General features: G+C 46.5%; 1 protein-coding gene across 1 annotated transcript in view; it reads left to right on the top strand.

The window, feature by feature from the left end:
* Alk (ALK receptor tyrosine kinase) overlaps nucleotides 1-20229 on the top strand; it is a 700602-nt gene that overhangs the window by 638909 nt on the left and 41464 nt on the right. Inside the window, exons 12-13 of the mRNA XM_055627271.1 lie at nucleotides 9090-9252; nucleotides 19526-19676. Of these exons, the coding sequence (XP_055483246.1) occupies nucleotides 9090-9252; nucleotides 19526-19676 (314 nt within the window). The remainder of the gene's footprint in view (nucleotides 1-9089; nucleotides 9253-19525; nucleotides 19677-20229) is intronic.

Genomic DNA, 20229 nt, shown 5'->3' with positions numbered 1-20229 from the left:
GATAGATAGATAGATAGATAGATAGATAGATAGATAGATAGATAGATGGTGTGGGGAAACTCAGGATATAACCCCACTGATAAGGGTGCACCTAACATATGCAAACCTTGGGGTTCAATCTTAAGTACTACAACAACAAAATTAAAGGACGAGGCTAGAGAATGCTCCCTAGGGATGGCACACATCAAGGGGGTAAAACCCTTGAGAACTTCAAAGAAGGGCTTATAATGTAATCCACAGTATGATCCCTTTTAAGAGCAAGGAAGTGGAGACTGGAGAGGCCATGAAGTCACTGTCCAAGTTTTCTTTCTTGATCTGGGCGGTGGTGTTTGCTTTATAAAAACTCATCAAATAGATGTACACTTGATTTGTGTGTTTTCCTCCGTGATTTATTTTAAAATTAAGAGGCTTAGCTTTTTTTTCTCGTTGCTGAAGGTTCTTATGTTGTGCCATTCAACAGAGGGAATGAGCTTAATTCCTAAGTGGCTACTTAACACACTGGACTCTTCTATTTAGCATTTGCATCTGAACAGAGGAATAAGCCAGAACTTTTAAGAAAAAAAAAAAAAAGGTGTTTGTTCTAATAATCTATATAAAGATACCAGGGGTCTAGGTCCATGGTCACTCTTTGTCAGTCACCATCATCACAGTGTCAAACTGGTTAAAGAGCTGAGGCAGGGGGTATAGGTGTTTTAATGACTAAAAGTATATATGCTGTTTCCATTTTGTCCTAGTTAGGGAACAGTTGGATTTTACTGTGAATACCAACGTAAAGGTCAATCTCCCTATTTTCAATAAGGAATGGTGTCATACACATTTACAGAAGGGTGACTAATCAGGCTTTGGTCTGATATTCGTTTAATGAGATGTAGGGTGCCATGAAAATAGCCCACTGTGCACAGCTCCTGTGGATCTGAGCTCAGTCAATGGTTATGGCTAAAATTCAATTCCGAGGATCCCAATCAAAGTGGCGCAAAACAGTCCACGTGAGATGGTAAGTGCTTTTCTCTGGTATGACACACACGGGCCTTGAACCTGAGGCAGATCCTCATTGCTGTGATTAATAGAGATAGCTAAGAACTTATTTTCCTTTGTATCACGCTTTATTTCTTTGCACTGAATTGAGCAGATGAGATGGCTTAGCAACAGCGATAAAACCAGTGCAATCACTGTCTAGCCTATTTTTTAAACATTGTGCTGCATATTACTAATTGATTTGTTTCTTCTTGAAGGACTCTGCAATATACTTAAAATGAAACCCAGTGCTTAATGGATTTTTCTTTACTCAGCTGTCTATAACCAATCAGTATTCTCATGTTTGTGAGTTCTTTGTACAATTTAAATGTGAATGAGTATTAAACTATGTTTCCAGTGAGGAGTATGTGTAACACCAAGATAAATATGGGCTCCTTTTTCCCATAAAAAGACTTTTAATAAAATAAGGATTTTTTTAATTATTTTTAAGAGAAGGAAGACGTGAGCTTCCTACCTCCTTGACCTCATCATAGCTCTCCCCCAGGGACCGTTTGATCCCCTTAGGCTTCACAGAGCTTTGAGAACCAATATAAATTCTCAGAGGAAGGAAGATAGGGAGCCTGAGATTGGTATCTCAACTCAGTCCGCCTCCCTCGTGATCTCACTGTGACCTTAATCATCTCTCCAGACACTGGAGCGGTGGCTCGTTGAATGTGGTGCAGGCCTTCTCCTTTGCATGTCTGCTCTACAACCACACAGTCCAGTTTCTGGGTTTCCTTTGTGACGCTACCTAGATTCCCGGGGCACCCGAGGGATTAGAGCCCTTGTCTTGGCCACTCGCTTTCTTTGCCCGATTCCCATGAGTCCATAAAGCCCTCACCATCTTCTAGGATAAGGTACTAGGTGTTGTGGTCACCGTGGGACTTTGTGGGACTGAGAGTCGAATCATAGGGATTCCCTGACTAGATTCCCAACTGTCCACTCATGAACCTGAGCAACTTCCGTGCAGCCGTTCCGGCCTGAGTTGCAGCCCAGGCTCAGAGGCTGAAAAAGAAACACTACACTGCTTGGAAACGTTCTAATTGCAGGTGTTGGGAGATAGACAGGCATTCCTGCTGATCCTAGTATTTTTAAGTGTGTGGTATATATGGTGTGTGGTGTATATGGGGTGTGTGTGTGTGTGTGTGTGTGTGTGTGTGTGTGTGTGTGTGTGTGTCTTTATGTCTGTATGTATGTACATGTGTGTAGTGTGGTGTGGTGTGCTGCATGTGTGTATGTGTGTGTTCTTGTATGTGGGTGCACATATGTGTGAGGCCAGAAGTCAACCTCAGGTGCTATGTACCTTATTTTCTGAGGCAAAATCTCTCACCGGGTCATGGGGCTCAACATTTTTAGGCTCAGCTGGCTGGCCTGTGAGAACCAAGAGCACGTCCTATCTCTGAAATAGCACAAGCATGCCATCGTGCCCAAGGGAACCTAAACTCGCTGATATGGCTAGGCTGTCTGGCCACCTGTCTCCCATCGTGACACCCAGCAGTGCTTGTATAGTCTGGCTTTTGACATGGGTACTGAGGATCAAACAGCTTCTGTGGCAAACACTTTGCTCGCGGATCTATTGCTCCAGGCCTACCCCACCCCCCATCCTTTTTAATCCTAAAAGTTGGCATAGGAGAACTGCACTGAAATCCTGTCTTCAGTTATCTACTTACTTGGTATACCACACTTGTTTCTCTGAACTTCATTTTCACAGTGGCGGGAGGGGTTTCAAGACAGGTTTTCTCTGTGTAGCCCTGTAGACCAGGCTGGCCTGGAACTCAAGGATCCACCTACCCCTGCCTCCTCAGAGCTCTAGGATTAAAGGTATGTGCCACTACCGCCCGGCAAATGTTCTGACTCCTGAAGGGAATAGTACAGCTCTACCTTCATCACACAAAGTTTCCACACATTCAAAGGCATTGAATTTGTGTGTGAAAGCATAGTGCCTGGCCCACTGAGAGAGTGTGCACCATTAAATGCACAAGGAATACTGAAAGGTTCTTGACTATTTTGTGGGTGGGCCTACCTCTCAGGTAGCTAAGGTTCAGATCTCACAAGCACATACTCATGAAGAAACAAATAGCTTCTGTGTAAAATTCAAAGCTCACCTTCATTTCTGCTCCCCAGAGGCACTGGAGCTATTTCTTTTGGCCCTCAGGTCCAGCACCAGTCTTCTTGATTACCAAGCTATAGCCAATGCCTTCTACTCTAGTGACAATGCTGAATTGATGCTACTGTCTGCCTGCCTTTTAGGGTTCTAACCCATCTTGGCCTAGGAGTCATGCCTACTCTGCTTCTATCATCCCTTGTTCTAGAAGACTCCTGAGGGTCCTCCCTAGGCTCACATTGGTCAAAATCACCAGAGTTAGAACAATAGTGCACACCTTGAGCAAGGATCTGGAAATGATTAGAGCTTTTTCCAAGCAAGCACCTTTTGAGGGACATTTGAACTAATGAATAGGGATTGTCCCCTTACAAAAATATATACACAGTTTCATTCTAGGGGATCTGCCTCAACAAATGAATTATTCTCTTTATAAAGACACAGGGGAGCAGAGATTTATGTAGAGACACGTTAAAAGTCTGAAAACCTCCAAGGAATACAGTTTACCAGGGACCCCTAGACAGAGAAGGAGTAATTCTCAACTTTGATTCCTTCTCCAATGCCAACAAGCTCCTAAGAGTCTCTAATGTGCTTTCTACATCATGACGATGAGATAGACAGGACTAGTAGACTAGTTGAATATCAGAGTCCATTAGCAAAGTTTTTATACAAGGATTGCATCCTGACCCGCAAGTAGGAGCTACTGAATCTAAATCTCCAAGGCTTTGGACATCAGGCGGTTTAGGAACCACTGAATTTCCCATCTTAATGGAACATTTGAGAATGTCTATAAGATGTCCAGAAAGAATAAAGAGAATCAATGGCTCAAAGCCTGAACAAGACAAACCCAGGCAGAGAAGCCAGATAGGCCTTGCACAATAGGCAATAAACTCAGAAAGTCCATATCCCCAAGGGGTGGTGCTAGTAGGAAGCATAAATTGATTCCAAACAAAGTTAGGCAGATTTACAGGGGTCAGAGCTCTCTGCAAGAACAGGGACCACCATCACACTCCAAAGGCTGCTGGGAGCAGCAAAATTTTGACTAGATAAATCATGACTCTGACCTGGGACAACATAGCCTCTATTCCCATGGAATCCACTTTAAAAAGAATTTCCTGTCTGGACCTTTCCACCAGAAACTGCTGAAAATAAAAGCAAAATTTTGTGTATAGAAACCACTGAGACTAATGTATGACCATTGAGTTTGGGAAAATCCTGAAGCCTCTGTTGAGAAATAGCCCCCAGAGCTTCCCCGTCATGGAATGGGGGCATAAATCTTGAGGACGGGTGCGTGAACCCCACAATGAAGAACTGAATGTGAAAGTGCCACGTGTTTTAAACCATCTTCACAGTGTCCCTCCAGTGTCACATGCCATGCTAAGCTCTTGGCTTAGGTTCATTTTTCAACTTTCATAGGCAATCTAAGCAATAGGTAGTGTAATCTCCATTTGTTCAGATTAGAAAAGCAAGGTTCAGACAGGTCATATAGTCTAACCAAGGGCTCCTTAAACCTTGTCCATTTGCAACCCCCTTTAGCCAGAGAAGTTGTGACATGGCCTTGGGCATGTGGATATAAAATGGGTATAAAATAGCAAGCATTTCCTGATAAGACTCAAAGAAACTTGTTTAAAAAAATTCTTTGATATACACATTATTTTATGAACTATAAGGGAGGAAAACAAATTTGCATACAAATGGAAGATATGCCTGTTTGACAATACAGTCCTAAGACATCAATTTCATACTTATGTGCTGAAGAAGGCTGGCAGGAAACTGTTAAAGGTCTTTGTTTATGATGATAAAACCACTCTGCTTTATAAGAGGAGGAAAGTTTGTATGTGTGACAAAGATGCTGCAACTCACCAGCATGCAACAGTCGCAAGTATGAGCTGTAGTGTTTCAAGGCAGCATTTATTGGCATTGTGTGATGTGATGGCACGCACAAAGTTTGTGTGTGTGTGTGTGTGTGTGTGTAAAGAGGAGACAACAGTTAAGTCACAAGACTGGTGAGCACTATCAGAAACATCTCAAATTTTGACATTGAATGAAATTTGGTCATTGTACCTTCATAAGACTACTGTTGCCAAATTTCTCATGACCCACATGTTCAGTTACTACGGTCTCATATGGGGGTGTGGTCCCCAACCTTGATCTAATCCAGATCTCAAAAGCTAGTCAGGGGCCAAATTCAGAATGAGAAACTGTGTTCTATCTGAATCCTGGGCCCATAATCTTCTTCCTACCTCACCAGACACCCTACCTGGCCAAGAAAAAGATGACCAGCTTCCCATGGAATGTCTTAGAACCTCCCAATCCTATAGTTAATATAGGCTGAAATTAAGGGGCTTCTACTCAAGATTAAGTGCTCAAGCAAGGTGCACATGTTATTTCTAGAACTGAATTAACTAAAGAAACTACTATACATATGCCACCAGGTTGAGGAGTCTTCTTCAAATCCAAGCTGTTTGCTGTAGATACAAGCTGTCTGCAGAATGGGCTGTAAAAGTAATTTTTATTCTGCTGATGTAATTGTCATCTTAGAGCCTTTCTGCCTCCATATACTAACCTAGGCCCAGTCCTGGAAGCTTCTAGCCTCCTTACAATCTAATCTAAGCCTAGAATGCCTTCAGCCTCTGAGACTTACTGTTGAATAAACTCACCCTTTCTAGCTCTTTCTGAACTCTGGCTGGCTTGGTTCAACTCAGTTGTTCTGGTTAAAACTCTTTTCCAAACTGACTGATTTGTCAATCTGGCTTCTCTCAGTTTCTCACTGAATTGCTCTATTTGGTCTCAAACTAAGTCTAGCAATCTGTTCTAATCATCTGGCTCCTTCTCATTCTCTGGCTTGTTCTGTCTTCTCCTGTGTCTAGCTTGTTCTCTCTTCAACCTGTCTCTGTAAAAATCTCCTAGTAAAACTGCCTTCCTTGTCCTCCCTCTGCACTACTCTGTCATAAGTTGCCTCTCTTTCCTCTGTTCTTGGAGTTGGGCATATCCTATTCTGTCAAATCTTTCTCTCATTCATCACTTTGTCTGTCCCTCCATTAGACATCACTTTCAAACATAGGTGTTTCCTTCTACAAACTAACTTTATCTTCAATGTTTTGGATGAAAGGTATGTACTATGGTGTGTCTGCATTCCAGCTGGATCACACAGACCTAGAAAATCTCTTGGTGTGATCACAGCAGCCGTGTTGCTGGATTAAAATTCCTCTACAATGGGCTTCCAGGTGGATATAATGGGAAGGTGTGGCTTAATTTTATCTTTTCATCTCTGCCCCAGCCTCATGCTCAGCTCACTGGGTGCTGGAGGCATAAGATTTATAATCATAGAAACTCTCCTGAATATATATCCCATTGTGAAAGACAATATCAGCCTTAGATACAGGCAGGATCCATTGGTACAGCTCATCTGTGTATTCTACAATGACATTTTCTGCTCCCTGCTGATTTTATCATGCCAACAAGCCCCTTTCGTGGGTGAAAAAACTAGATCAAAGTCTCATGACTCATCATTGATGAAGAGTCTCCCAAAACCAGGTGTTCTGGAAGATACCAAAACCACCTTTGGTCTTTCCACCTCACTCCTCCACATATGTAATTTTGGCTTTGGAACAGGTTGAAGGGACAACTGGCCAAACAAGTTCTGCCAGAATATCTTTTACAAATAGGATGTGGTGAAGTATGCTCGTTCTCTTAGCAGCAAGGCAAAGTAGTTGCTCTGAATTTGTGGCAGCCTGAGTTATACAATGAAACCCTGTCCCAAACAGATAAGCAAACAACAATAAAAAAACCTTCCATAAGGAGTTAGTCCTTTAAATTAATAGATTTGACCAGAAAGCTAGCCATTAGCCAATATGCCCCTTACTTCCTAAACCCTGAAGTGACCTTCAGAAACCACATGGAAGTCAACCCTTCCATGTAGATGTATGCATTGGAATCCTACTGGAACATTAGACCGCAAGGCCAGAGTCCCATCACATAAGTAAAATCAAGACTGGCTGAGGATTCAGTTTCTCAGCTCTGCCAAGGTGACCTCCCTCTGACTGTCAAATTAGCCTCTTACATTTTCATCATGAAATTAGTTCAAAGTCTGCACAAAGTTTTTCCTTGAATGTTTTAGTGTCGGTGCTAGATACATACTCAAATTAATTCTTCATCATTTTCTGCGCACAGAATTTGACTCAATCTCTCTTTAAAGGAGAAATAATTTGGGCCGTCTGAAAATGAGATTTATTTTAAGTAGAAGCTTATTTATCAAGAATACAGTTCTTAAAGCTTTTATGAGTTGTAAAAAGTGTTAGATTTGAGGCCAAGAGATCTGACAAATCCCCAAGGTCTAGCCTGGCTGAAAGAAAGGAGGTTTGAAAGGAAATGTCCCAGTAGTAGAAGATGAGGTGGCAGGGGGGATTTGAGTTGTGTTTCTGTGATGCCCCTAGAAAGCTACATAAGGACACTGGACAAGGACAGACTACAGTAGGGAATAGCTGGAGGCCCAGGAGAAGGAAGAAAGTTTGACAAGTTTGTGACTAGGGAGATGGCTTAGTCAGTAAACCGCTTTCCACATAAGCATAAGGACCTGAATTCAGTCTCTAAAACCTACATAAAAACGCCAGGTGTGCCCTTGTAATTCCAGCATAGGATGGGCTGAGACATGCTGGCCAGCTAGGCCAGCCTAACTGGTGAGCTCCAGGCCAATGGGAGATTGTGTCTGATGAGGTGGATGATGGTCCTGAGGATGACAAACCAGATTTTCCTCTGTCCTCAACATACACTCTCACACATGCACATACAAATGCATTTTATCTGGGCACAGGGTCTTTTCTGAGACTGACACTCAACCAAGGACCATCTATGGATATAACCTAGAACTTCTGCTCGGATGTGGCCTGTGGTAGCTCAGTAACCAAGTAGTTTTCCAAAGTAAGGGGAACACGGACTATTTCTAACAGGATCTCAAGGGCAGGCTGTTTGACCCCCCCCCCCAGGGGAGGAGCAGTCTGTTAGGCCACAGAGGAGGACTTTACAGCCAGCCCTGAAGATACCTGATAAAACAGGGTCAGATGAAAGGGGAGGAGGTCCTCCCCTATCAGGGGACTTGGAAAGGGGCAGGAAGGAGACCAGGGAGGGAGTGTGGGGTTGGGGAGGGAATGAGGGAGTGGGATACAGCTGGGACACAGAGTTAACAAAATGTAACTAAAAAGAAAAATTAAAAAAAAAATTGAAAAGTCTGGCTTTGTTTGTTTGTTTGCACTATCTGCAGAAAGAACCTACAGGCCAGCCGTTGCATTTCCAGACCTGGCTTGACCAGGATAAACAGGCTTCAGTCTGCCCCATTGAGGGCCTCTTACCAAGAAAGCATCTCTCACATGAAGCCATACCCAGAGAGCTCAAGACTTCCTATTTCTACCTGCTGGGCCCCTGAGCCAAGTGTGTGGTCATAGGGCTGATACTGTGTCCAGTTAATTCTTTGTAGCCTCTCAGGGCCACAAGGTCCTTTTATGTGCATGCTAGAGCTTTGTGAACAGGTTAGAAGCCACCACAGTACCAAAGCTTAAGCGTCTGGGGTTCGCTCAGCACCACACTACACACAGTGAGAGATCAGGAGGCTGCTCAGCCGCTACCTGTACCTGTTGGAACAAGGGCATCACTCCCTCCCAGTAAGAGCATGGTGCTAGCTGTATCTTCCTGCGGCTTCCCCCTTGCTGTCGTATATTGTGGTTAGTTGTATCCTTCTCGACTTAAACCTTCTCCATCTTCATCTCTTCCCTGTTACATGACCCAGGGTCTGTCCCGTAGCAGGATCTTATTAGAACTCTTCAGTTTAAATGGCTGACTATATTTTCTTCCTGCAATTTCTGTACCTACTTTAAATGTATGGCTCAAGCCATGAAGCAGACACTTCAGAGAGAGCAGAGGCCTGCGGAGGAGGGAGATTCCGGGTAAGTAACTGACTGCTTCTTCTTTTGTGTCACAGTTCACTGGCTGTTCACCACCTGTGGGGCCAGTGGGCCTCACGGCCCCACACAGGCACAGTGCAACAATGCCTACCAGAACTCCAACTTGAGCGTGGTGGTGGGAAGCGAAGGGCCCTTGAGGGGCATCCAGATTTGGAAAGTGCCAGCTACTGATACCTACAGGTATGTATAGTAACAAACCAGCTCCCCTGGAGAAGACTCAAGTCCTACTCAGGGGGTGCATGTGCCGGGGTGCCCGAGCATTCAAAGGGGTAATAGAACAACTGAAGACAGAAGGTGGCAACGATTTTTTTTGCCTTCAGAGAAAGTGACAGACTGTTAGTGGACATGGCAAACATATGAGCTAGCTTCGGAATCATTGCTAATTACAATCAGGGTAGACATAGGAGGCTCTCGAGGGAAGTCTCCAGTTTGATTAGTTTGTGTGGCACCTGTGTGTCTGTAGGGGTGGCGTGCGGGAGGGGGATTCCATATTCCTGTTTATCTGAAGTTTGTTCAGCACCATGCGGGACTTAGTTGAGAGATCCAGATAATGTTGTCCACTTTATTTTACTTTTTTTCTGCCTTTCTCCCCATTCCTTTCTTTCTCTCTTTCTTTCTTTCTTTCTTTCTTTCTTTCTTTCTTTCCTTCCTTCCTTCCTTCCTTCCTTTCCTTCCTTCCTTCCTTCCTTCCTTCCTTCCTTCCTTCCTTCCTTCCTTCCTTCCTTTCTTTCTTTCCTTTTTCCTTCCTTTCTTTTGGTTTCTTCAAGACAGGGTTTCCCCTTATAGCCTTTGCTGTCCTGGACTCACTTTGTAGACCAGGCTGGCCTCAAACTCACAGCAATCTGCCTTGCCTGTGCCTTCCAGAGTGCTAGGTTTAAAGCATGTGCCACCCCACCACACACACAGCTTGTCTGCTTTATTTTTAAGACAGCCTCCACGTTCCCACAGAGCCTCATGTTCACTGATTGGCTAGGCTGGCTGGGGGCTGCCTCACGAGTCTGGGATTTCCTCCAGTCATCCTGGTGCTCCAGGAGTCCGCCTGCTTCCACTCCCACACTGCTGGGGTTACAAGGGAATGAATGCTGCTGTGTCTGTTTTTTTTTTTTGGTTTTTGTTGTTTTTTTGCTTTGTTTTGTTTTGCTTTGCTTTTTGTTTTTGTTTTGTGTGGGTGCTGAGAACCCAAACTCACATCCCTCTTCTTGCATGGCAAGCACTTGATCAACTGCACCATCTCCCTAGCCCCAAAACGAATGTTCTTGTCCTTGCCCGGCCCTTCCCTGTTCTCCCAGAGAGCAAACCTCTATCTGAAGTTTACCTTCATCCCAACCCAGCCTCACAGTGTTCCACCACAGCAAAACCAGGCAAGAGTAGACCAACCCTGCGTGCCACCTTGAGTCCATGGTACCCAGCAAAGGTCATGGTGAGAGAGCAGGGCTGGTTAAAAGCTGTGTTTCAAGGGTCTGCTATATAGGCAGGTGCTCTTGAAGTGCTAACATAGGGATTTCACCATTTCCCAGGTGCACTGATGCATCCTGTAAGAAACACTGAGTTGCACCAACCCCTGGCCTGAGGTGTGCCTGTGTGTCCTCAGGTGGGTTCTATGATGAAGGCAAGGCCAGTCTTGGAGGCCTCGTTTTAGAAATGAGAAAACAGGCTCAGAGAGACAGGAGCCCCCTTGACAGTCACAGTCCAGAAACAGCCCCCAGCCTCAGACTCATGAGAGAGAATCTGTCCTAGTTGCCACTCCTTCCACCAACACTGCCCCGCTGTGCTAAGAGCGTCACCTTACGCAGGGCTGATGCAGATGTCCCCTGTCCGCTCAGAGCATCCCCTGCCATTCCTGCCATTCCTGCCATTCCAAGGAAATGCTTCTCAAGTTGTCCTGTCCTGCTTTCCCTTAGTGTGTCTTGTGGTGGAAAAAAAAGTTCCAGAGAAAGTCCTAGGTGCTTTTTAATAATCTGGGCAAGGATATGAGAAAGTTCCAGCTCCGCCTGCCACTCATAAATGTCCCAAAGATACCAGCCATCCTTTCATGGCACACCAAGCAAACAGAACTCCCAGCAAAACCTCCACGAATAGCAGTTCGAGGAGAAAAGGACTCCTAAGGAGAAGGGGACAGAGCTAGGAGAGGACCTAGCAGGTGTGTCTCATGCCGTTAGCAGTGAGGTGGGTGGCATTGCTATGGCTATTATCAAGACTCTTCACAGAGAAAAGGTAGAATCAGAGGTGCTCCTAGCCCAGAGCATGTCCAAAGCCACACGAAGCATCACCTGTCTCTCCCACAAAGGTAACCTTCAGGCCATGCCTAGTTCTTTCAGGCTTCCCCCAAGACACTGTGAGTCAAGGCTGCCTGCGGGTGTGCACAGGTTATGGAATTCCTGTCCCCATATTTCGGCTCCTCTCTCTACAAAATAAGGTGTGCTGGTACACATCACAGTGCCTGTCTGTGTGTGTGTTAGGGGTTTTCTGACCTTTAGGGCAGAAAAATCAGCTGGAGAAATGGGAGTAACCGATGACAGAATTTGTGAGGTTAAATAGGTCCCACATTCATCTCGTCCCACTCCTCTGTCATTGCTCATGACTTTGTTCTGCCCTAACTTTTGGAAGATTTGGCCAGCCAGAAGAACTACACTTATTAAATAATAATAAATTCATTTGCCTATTTATTATTAATCACAGGCTTTCTAATTCTACGGAGGTTCCGATCTATATGAAGCACACAATCTTAGCACACTGTGTTGATGGAACAGCCACTGAGATAGGAGAGCTGTTTGCACTTGCCTTAGGAAATAACCCCCTCACCCCAGCCTTGACTTCCTAGAGATGTATGAGTGCATATGTCTTTGAACACTTTGAAGTTATGGTCTGGCAAAATTAAAATGGGAAAATCAAAATGAAAAAGAAAGGGAGGTTGAGTTTGTGGTTTTTGTTTTTTTGTTTTTTTTTCCTTTGTAGCTGTTGGATATTAGAGCTTGGCTCTAACAATATTCCTGCCCCTCACCTCATTCCTGACCCCAGATGATACTCAGGACTTTGATGACAATAGCTGCAATGGTTATACTAATTTAGTAACCTAAATAGATAGTTAATGGTTTGCTTTTTAGGTCACATGAAAGTGTGCTCAAGTCTAGCATGTGTGAGGCCCTGGGCTCAATACCCAGGATGAAGAGACAGGAAGGAAGGGAGGGGAGGGGTGAAAGAGAAGGGAAGAAAAGGAAAGGAAAGGGGAGGGGAGGGGAAGGTGGTCCCTTACACTCTACATCCCTGAGGAAGTCCCAGTGACGGACACAGATACACAGACACACACGGAACTTTCTGCCCTCTTTTGGAGGACTTTTTCCTCCTGAGTAGTTATTATTTAATAAGTACAGTTTCTCTGAGAAGAAAACACAGGATATTACAGAGGACTTGAAAAAAGGATCTTTGGAAAGACAGGGAGTGGAACCCTTTGCCTTGCAAACGCCACATCTAATGGAGTATGGCGCTCACGCAGTGCTGGCCGGTGCTGCTTGATGCCTAGTGCAGTAAAGGCCCCAGTGGTTGGGGGGGTGGAAAATGGAGGCTGACGCTGGCCACTGTTGTGTTCCAAGGTGGGGCCTCCGTCCCTGGGGCCTCCTCAGAGACGTATACAGATGAAAGGACCTCCTCCCAACTCTCTGTCTTTCTGTTCTGTTCTGTTTGTTTCATAGCTGAGAATGAACCTAGAGTTCTGTGTGTGCTAAGCAAGTTGAATTTTTACTTTTTATTTTGAACCACAGTTCACTCAGTTTTCCAGGTTGGCCTTGAACTCACAAACCTTTTTAGTGTCAACTTCCCGAGCAGCTGGAATGACAGGCTTCCACTACCACACCTGGCTTTTCCCTGACTGTAGATTCAATTTTATCCTGGGCTCAACTCCTCTGTGGAAGATATCCACAAAGTGAGAGAGGAAGGAAAGCTGGGAAGAGGCAAGGGCCAGGCTCCTATAACCTGCCCAGCACTTCTTCATTACACTGGAGCAAAACAAAACTAGCCGAAGGTCCCGAGGCTGGAGTCTCTCCTCCCAGGTGTCTTTCTGTTCACCCCGGTGACAGCAAAGGGTGGTAGTGAGAGGCAAGTAGAAAGTGGTGACTGTCATCCAGGGCAGTGTCAAAGGATATAAACTGGTGTGACAATGAAGGGCTGAGCCAAGATGGGCTGAGAAGGTGGGTGGGAAGGGTGTGAGTCACGGACTGGATGGAGAGGGGTTAACAAATGGAGGCCAGTGAGTGGTCCCTACTCTCCCAGGAAGCCGAACTGAGAAAGTCAGAGGAGGCCTGGGGACAGCGGAAAGGCACCGCTTCTTTGGAGCTTTGAGGACATGACTGTGCAACAATGCCTTCTGAAGCATCCCCAGGGGAGGGGGTCAGGGGTGGGTGCTGCAGCTGCTGAAAGCAAAAGACCACTGGGAGGCACAAAAGGAGCGTGAATGCTCAGGTTCGTGATAGGCGGAGGACAGGAGCCTTTAGTCTAATCATAGATGGAGACGGAGCACAGTTCTGAGACCTTGGGTTGGGGTGGACTAGGATGTGGGAGGGGCACGTTGAGTCAGCACTCAAGAGAAGCCAGGCACAGCCCAGTTCACGCTCTCTGACTTCCTGCTTAATCCCTCTCCCTACCCCAGCCTCCTTCTTTCCATCCTTCACATTCCAGGAGCTCAGCGTCCATCCCCACCATCAGGCCCCTCACATATGCTCAAAGGCCCACATAGAAAAACATTTGTCAAGCATAGACCATGGCTCCTGATATCAGTTCCCTCCTGGTTCACACACTCTTCAGGAGGCCCCAGATCTCAGGAGGAGCTGGCTGATCTGGGCCACAGCTGTTTCTGATGGTCTCCATCAATGACACTCATCTCCTCACCTGGCTCCAGGGACCAGTGTGCAGAGCTGGAGGGCATAATTCAACCAAGACACAGAAGGAGACCTTTGTGTAGGCTTCGTGGAGTTGTGGGACTACTCCTGAGTATCCAGTGCTAAGGTGTTGGGGCCATACTCTAAGGCCGGCACTGAAATATAAGGCAGTGGTTCTCGACCTGTGGGGGTTGAATGACCCTACCAGATATCACCTACCAGATATCCTGCTCACCTATCATATATCCTGCATGTCAGACACTTACATTACAATTCATAACAGTAGCAAAATTACAGCTATGAAGCAGCACAGAAATAATTTTCTGGTTGGGGGTCACCATAACACGAGGAACTGTATTAAAGGGCCGCAGCATTAGGAAGGTTGAGAACCACTGCTGTAGGATGTGTCCAACACTGACCTTCGGAGCCCCTACTGGGTGTCAAACACTGAACTGTGTGCCCAGCAATGAGCTATGGGGCACCTACTACCTACCCAGCACTGAGTATGTATTTCAGCACTCATGGAGAAGACTGAAACAGTCTCTGGGAAGAGCAGCTACAAGGCAGGAATTCAATAGCCATCTACGATGCCAATCAAGTTCTAGACAACAGTAGGAGAGATGTCACAGGCGTGATGAATTGCCAAAGTAATTGTGCAGATAGTCATCGCCCAGAGAAGGGAAAGTCAGAGGTGGGGGAATAGGCGAAGATCAATGAGCTGCAAGCAGAATGGAGTGTGGGTCCAACTGCTACCACCACCCAGCCATATGACCTTGAAAGTTGTCTTCCCTTCTCTCAAAGGACAAACCCATCTGCAACACAAAGGGTTTCAGAGAGAGCCATTTTGCTGGTGCTTAGAGCTGTGCAGGCCAGGTGTTGAAGGAAGAACTGGACAGCCATAGAACCAGATGACCCTACCAAGGTGCCCACCCTCTAAGATTCAATGGCCCCTTCAACCCTGCCCCCAAGAAGCACACTGATGTTTTATGCACATAGCATGATCATGATCAGAGAGCTCCTGCTGGCCCTGGCTTCCTATGTTCTTCCAGTAATCCTGTAGGCTGTGAAGGCCAGGTCTGACCAACCTTATCTCACAGAGGAAGAAGCCAGAGAAGGAGGGATTGGCCTCAGGTCTCACCCCAAACTACAGGTAGAGCCCAGAATGGGGTGTGGGTCTGCCGTACATCTGGAGAGGGCTACAAGGAGTGAAGTGTTTGTGTGTTTCTCTCCTCCTCTTCCCCAGCTCCGATCCTAGGTAGGCACTAACACTGTCAACACGCTGAGAACCAGCTGTTCTGTCATTTCAAAATCCAGCAAGCAGCCACTTTGATCCACTACTAATTCTTTATTTAAAAAAGATCCACAACCCAATTACACCAGGTAACAATAGCGCACAGTCGATAATACAAAACACAAACCTGGTAAACATCCCATCTGACCAGGGGACATGGATTTAGATGAGGAAAAACAAAGAAATTACAGCATCAACTCCTTCAGAATACTATCTTGCAATTTCCAGTAAATTGGAATCATTGTGAGTCATTTCCCCCACTTGAGTGGCAGGTATATTAATTTCTCGTCATTTGTCAACCATTACAAGTAAATTGTTTACCAGGTTTGGGTAGAGCGTGTCGAAGCCTGGAGCAGCCGTGGTTATTCTGGCATGGCATGGTGTGGTCCACAGAGGCCAGGCTGTAGCAGCGCTGAGCAAATGCATGCTTTATCAGCTCAGTACAGAGGAGGGTCCCAGGTGAAACCCAACAGGATTGGACCCAGGACCCCCAGCTGTGCCCTGATCTCCCTACTGTCCAACTCTTATTAGTTCATTCCCTTCTGCTTCCCAGAAGCCACACCCAAGAAAAGCAAAGACCAGCAAGGGCACTGTCTAACAGCTTCTACATGTGACTCACTGACTATCCCTCTGTCAATCAGTTAAGTCCCTTATAGACATAATCTCATTTAATCCTCACGATTGTCTTTCAAGGCCAACGTTATTATTATCACCCTTTGATTTTACCAAGGGGCTCAGAGAGGGAAGATGACCTAATCAAGGTCACACAGCTATTGAGTAAGATTGGTAAAGCCAGGCACCTCAGCTGTGAACTTGAAGGAGGCTGCAGCTTGGTGTCATCCAGGGCAGGGTCGGCACCTAGAAGGAAGAACTGTGCTCTCCGGGTTCTCCCTACCCTGAGGAGCAAGGCTGGGATTTGGCTCCAGGTTTGTGTGAAGGCACATCCTGGTTTTTCTCAGTGTGTCACGTGTCCCTCTGAAGCAGGACGGGACTTGTAGTCTGAACGGAGTTAAGCTCTGAGGTTCCAGGCCTCAGGGGAAGAGGAAGAGACCACACCCTCCCAAGACTTTAACAATCCCTTAAACACTGAGTTCCTGAGGTGGAAATGTGTGGCCAAGGCCACCCCTGGGAGAAGCCATCTCTGGGAGAGTCACTGACACCGCCTTGTCAAGTCTTGCTGTCGAGTTTGGAGACATTGCCTTGGCCTTACCTCAATTCGTAGCTTTTTTCAGCCCACTTTCTCTCCTCATCTATGAGGCAGGAGTTTCTGGCTTCACTTTCTCCCTCTGTAGTGGAAGGTTAGGCTCCTACAGGTTAGCTTAGACTCCTCAGGTCACATAGCCAGGGCTTCCAAGACTAGACCCTGTGTGTGGCTCATAGTTCAGGGCTCTTGCGGGCTCGCCTCACGGGTCAAGAACTGAGCTGAGACCGGAAGGGAGTTGGTGGAGTTTGGATTGCTGCAGGGGCAGGAGAAATAAGAAGGTGGGTCTAGGGAGGGAAAGGGAGTCAGGAACAAACAGCTTCCGAAATATAATAATTTGGCTAAATTTAAACGTGTGAAAGAGTTCAGAATGATTCATAATGCATGCAGATTGATGCAAATGGTTATGCAAATGAAGCAGGCAGGAATAAGCCGGGTGCAGCCCACCTCTCTACAGTAAGCCCATCCTGGGATGGAAATGAGATCTTTGGATGCAACCTGACCAAGTCCCAAGGCCAATATTGTTATTACCTTGCCTTTAGATGACCAAGAACCTGGGGCTGAGAGAGGGAAGGTAATCTACCCGAGGTCACACAGCACTGGGTATGCAGGACAGACCTGGGGCCTCATGAATGTTTCCACCCTGAAACTGGCCCTTCTCTGGAAGCCACACTGGCCACTCCACAGTCCTCCGTTCACACGTCTCTGAGCTGAATAATCCTGCTCCCTCTCACCTTCCAGCAGTGAGCTCTCCTCCTCCTCCTCTGCCTTTTTGTTCTCCTCACACCTCACACCCTTTTCTCTCTCATACCTTTTAAAGACAGGATCTCATGTATCCTAGGCTGGCCTGAAACTCAATATGTAGCTGAGGATGACCTTGAACTTCCTATCCTCCTGCCTCCACCTCCCATGTGCTGGAATTACAGATAAGTGCCACCATGTCTGGCTCTGTGCAGCACTGGGGATCAAACCCAGGGCTCATGTGTTCTACTAGAGCACTCAGCCAACTATGTCTCCAACCCCTACCATGCCCCCTGTCCACTTCTTTCCTCTTCCTCCCTCTATGTCACACACACACACACACACAAAACACCAAGTGTCCTTATTCTCTTGAGCCAGGGTGCCTTGCTGAACCTAGAACCAGGGGGACAAAACCCCAGTGATCTTCCCATCTCCAACCCTCACAGTGCTTGGGTCACGGTGCAAACTGAAACTCTTGTCCTGAGGCTCCCACGAACAAGCTCTCCTGTCTGAGTCTTCTCAGCCCTCTCTAGTCCATTCTTAATGCAGCATGAGTGTTTGATTGGAGGTCACAAGGAACAGACATGTACAGGTGTCTCCTCGGGCCCCTCTTGGTGAGGCTGCAGATGTACACATAGGACAGGAGGTGGCCTGTAGGAGAGGAAGTGGCCTACACTAGGTGAGTTCATCTCTCTGAGCCTCGGTGTCCTCATCTTTCAAGTGAGATTAAATCATCTCTACCATGTGGCAGCATGCATGGCAGCAGGCACATTGGATCACGCTCCCTTCCTTTTGCAACGCTTCAGTCTCACCTTCCACAAAGCCAACCTCAGACCTCTGTTTCACCCCAGTACCTACACCTCTATACAGCGGGCACACAAACTCTGGCGCCCCATCCTCACAATAGAGCTGGCTTGTGGTGGGGTATCTCTTTGCATAGCTGCGTGCGTTTCCCAGTTTCTTCATAGGCTCCTGCAGAGCTTGGACCCCATCTCAGGTCTTCTTTTGTTCATGAAGCCTGATGCCATGCCCAGCCGTTAACAAGCTCAAGCAGGTGCCTGAGTAACTAACTGAATTGTGCCAGTTCCACGGAGAACCCACGTTCTTGTCTGTTGCATTAGGAAGCAGCCAGTCTTTGAGACTGTCCCTGCAGAAAGAACCTGAACTCCACACTGGGAGAGACTGCAGGATCTCCATATGTTCAGAACATGAGGTGTTTGCAAAAGCCATTGTAAGGGCTGCAGAGATAGCTTAAAGCACTTACTGCTCGTCCAGAGGTCCCAGGTTCAATTCCAGCACCCACATGATGATTCACAACCATCCCTAACTGCACTTCCTGGGGATCCAATGTCCCCTTCTGACCTCCTCAGGCACCAAGCATGTACATGCTATACATACATACAGGCAGGCAAACACATATAAAATAAAATGCACAAATTTAAAAAAAAATAACACTATATTTGTAGACAAAGCTGTCTTCCATCTCTTTCTGGATTTCTGTAAAGGACCTTTCACCTGAACACACAGGGACAGGAAAACACTCCCTGAGCCCCTGGCAACCATCCTTCGGGGAGGCAATTTTTAACGTTTGTCAATTGGTCTGCTGCCTGTCTTTAAGACATGTCATTCCTCTGCCGAAGTTCATCCTTGCTTGACTTCAGCCCAGCAATCTGAGAGGCAGAGGATCTAGCCCCACCTCCCCAACGCTCTGTCTTTATTTGCATCATGATCACGTGATCACGGGAGTGCTCCTAAGCATGCTCTCTTCAGATGATGCTCTAGGCCCCAGGGAGAGACTCTCCAACTTTGCACCCAGTCAGTTACTGCTAGCTACTATCGCCATCCACACACATTAACAACTAACACTTACTGAGTGCCTATTATGTAGCAGCCCCCAAGGATTTCAAGGCTGAATGCTTGCCTTGAACACTCGTTCAGAACACTTGCGGGATAAGAGATAGGTTCTCTTATTATTCCAGTCACGTATAGGAACAGGGACATTTTTGGCTAGGGTCTCATGGGTCTTTTGACACTGGGCTAGGAAATCCAGAATGGAGTCAACCCTTTCCCAAACACCACTCCTTCCCCATCTCATTCTTCTGAACATCTAGCCAAACCTTCACCTTTCTACCTCTATGACTAAGTAACTTCAGGTTCCCCTCTAAACCGACTGTTTTCTCCAAACAGTTGGGAGTGCTCTCCCTCCTGGCTGACCTCACAGAGCTATGTGGACAAGAACTCTCAGACATGATGGGGACATTCTTGGTCCCCTGGAAGCTCATGGGTTGGAAGGTAAGGGGTGTCAATCTCCTGCCTTGATGGAAGCCGTCATGCTTTGTCCTGTTCCAGCATCTCAGGCTATGGAGCTGCTGGCGGGAAAGGCGGGAAGAACACCATGATGCGGTCCCACGGCGTGTCTGTTCTGGGCATCTTCAGCCTGGAGAAGGATGACATGCTGTACATCCTTGTCGGCCAGCAAGGGGAGGATGCCTGTCCCAGGGTAAGTGCCCAGAGCAGGGGCTTGTCCCAGCACCGGAGGAAGACAGGGTGGCCTCTTGGAGGACAGTAAGCCCCAGTGATCCTGCTGGGGACTCGCATTCTAAGATAGCATGACTTGCACCAGCTCTGCCTGTGAATTCTCTTCCTTTCCTGGGGCCATTTGTGTGAGGACACAGAGTGTGAGCCTACTGCAGGTTTATAGCCCTATAGAAGCCAAGGCTGAAGCTTGGGTTTCATGACTGACTTAAAGCCAAAGGTCTGAATCCTACGTACATGGACCAATGGACGTTCTCCACAGACCCAGGAAAAGGAGCCTCCTTCTGCTCTGGCTAACATGCTATTGTATTGTACCTAATCATATTATTGTGAGTAGTGAACAGTCACTCAACGTCAGATAGACAACCACATGTAGATATACATAGAAGGACCAAAAAGCTCTGAAAGATACAGCTAACAGTGTGTACTTCTTGAGAGAAGACTAGATTGGGGCTGCCTGGTAAATGACATCTGAAATTATCACGAAATTATCTCAGATCTGCAATGTAGCTCAGATG

Source organism: Psammomys obesus, unplaced genomic scaffold (genome assembly GCF_907164565.1).
Source record: "Psammomys obesus unplaced genomic scaffold, mPsaObe1.curated_primary_1811, whole genome shotgun sequence".
Lineage (NCBI taxonomy): Eukaryota > Metazoa > Chordata > Mammalia > Rodentia > Muridae > Psammomys > Psammomys obesus.
This window is presented reverse-complemented; position numbering and strand designations above follow the sequence as displayed.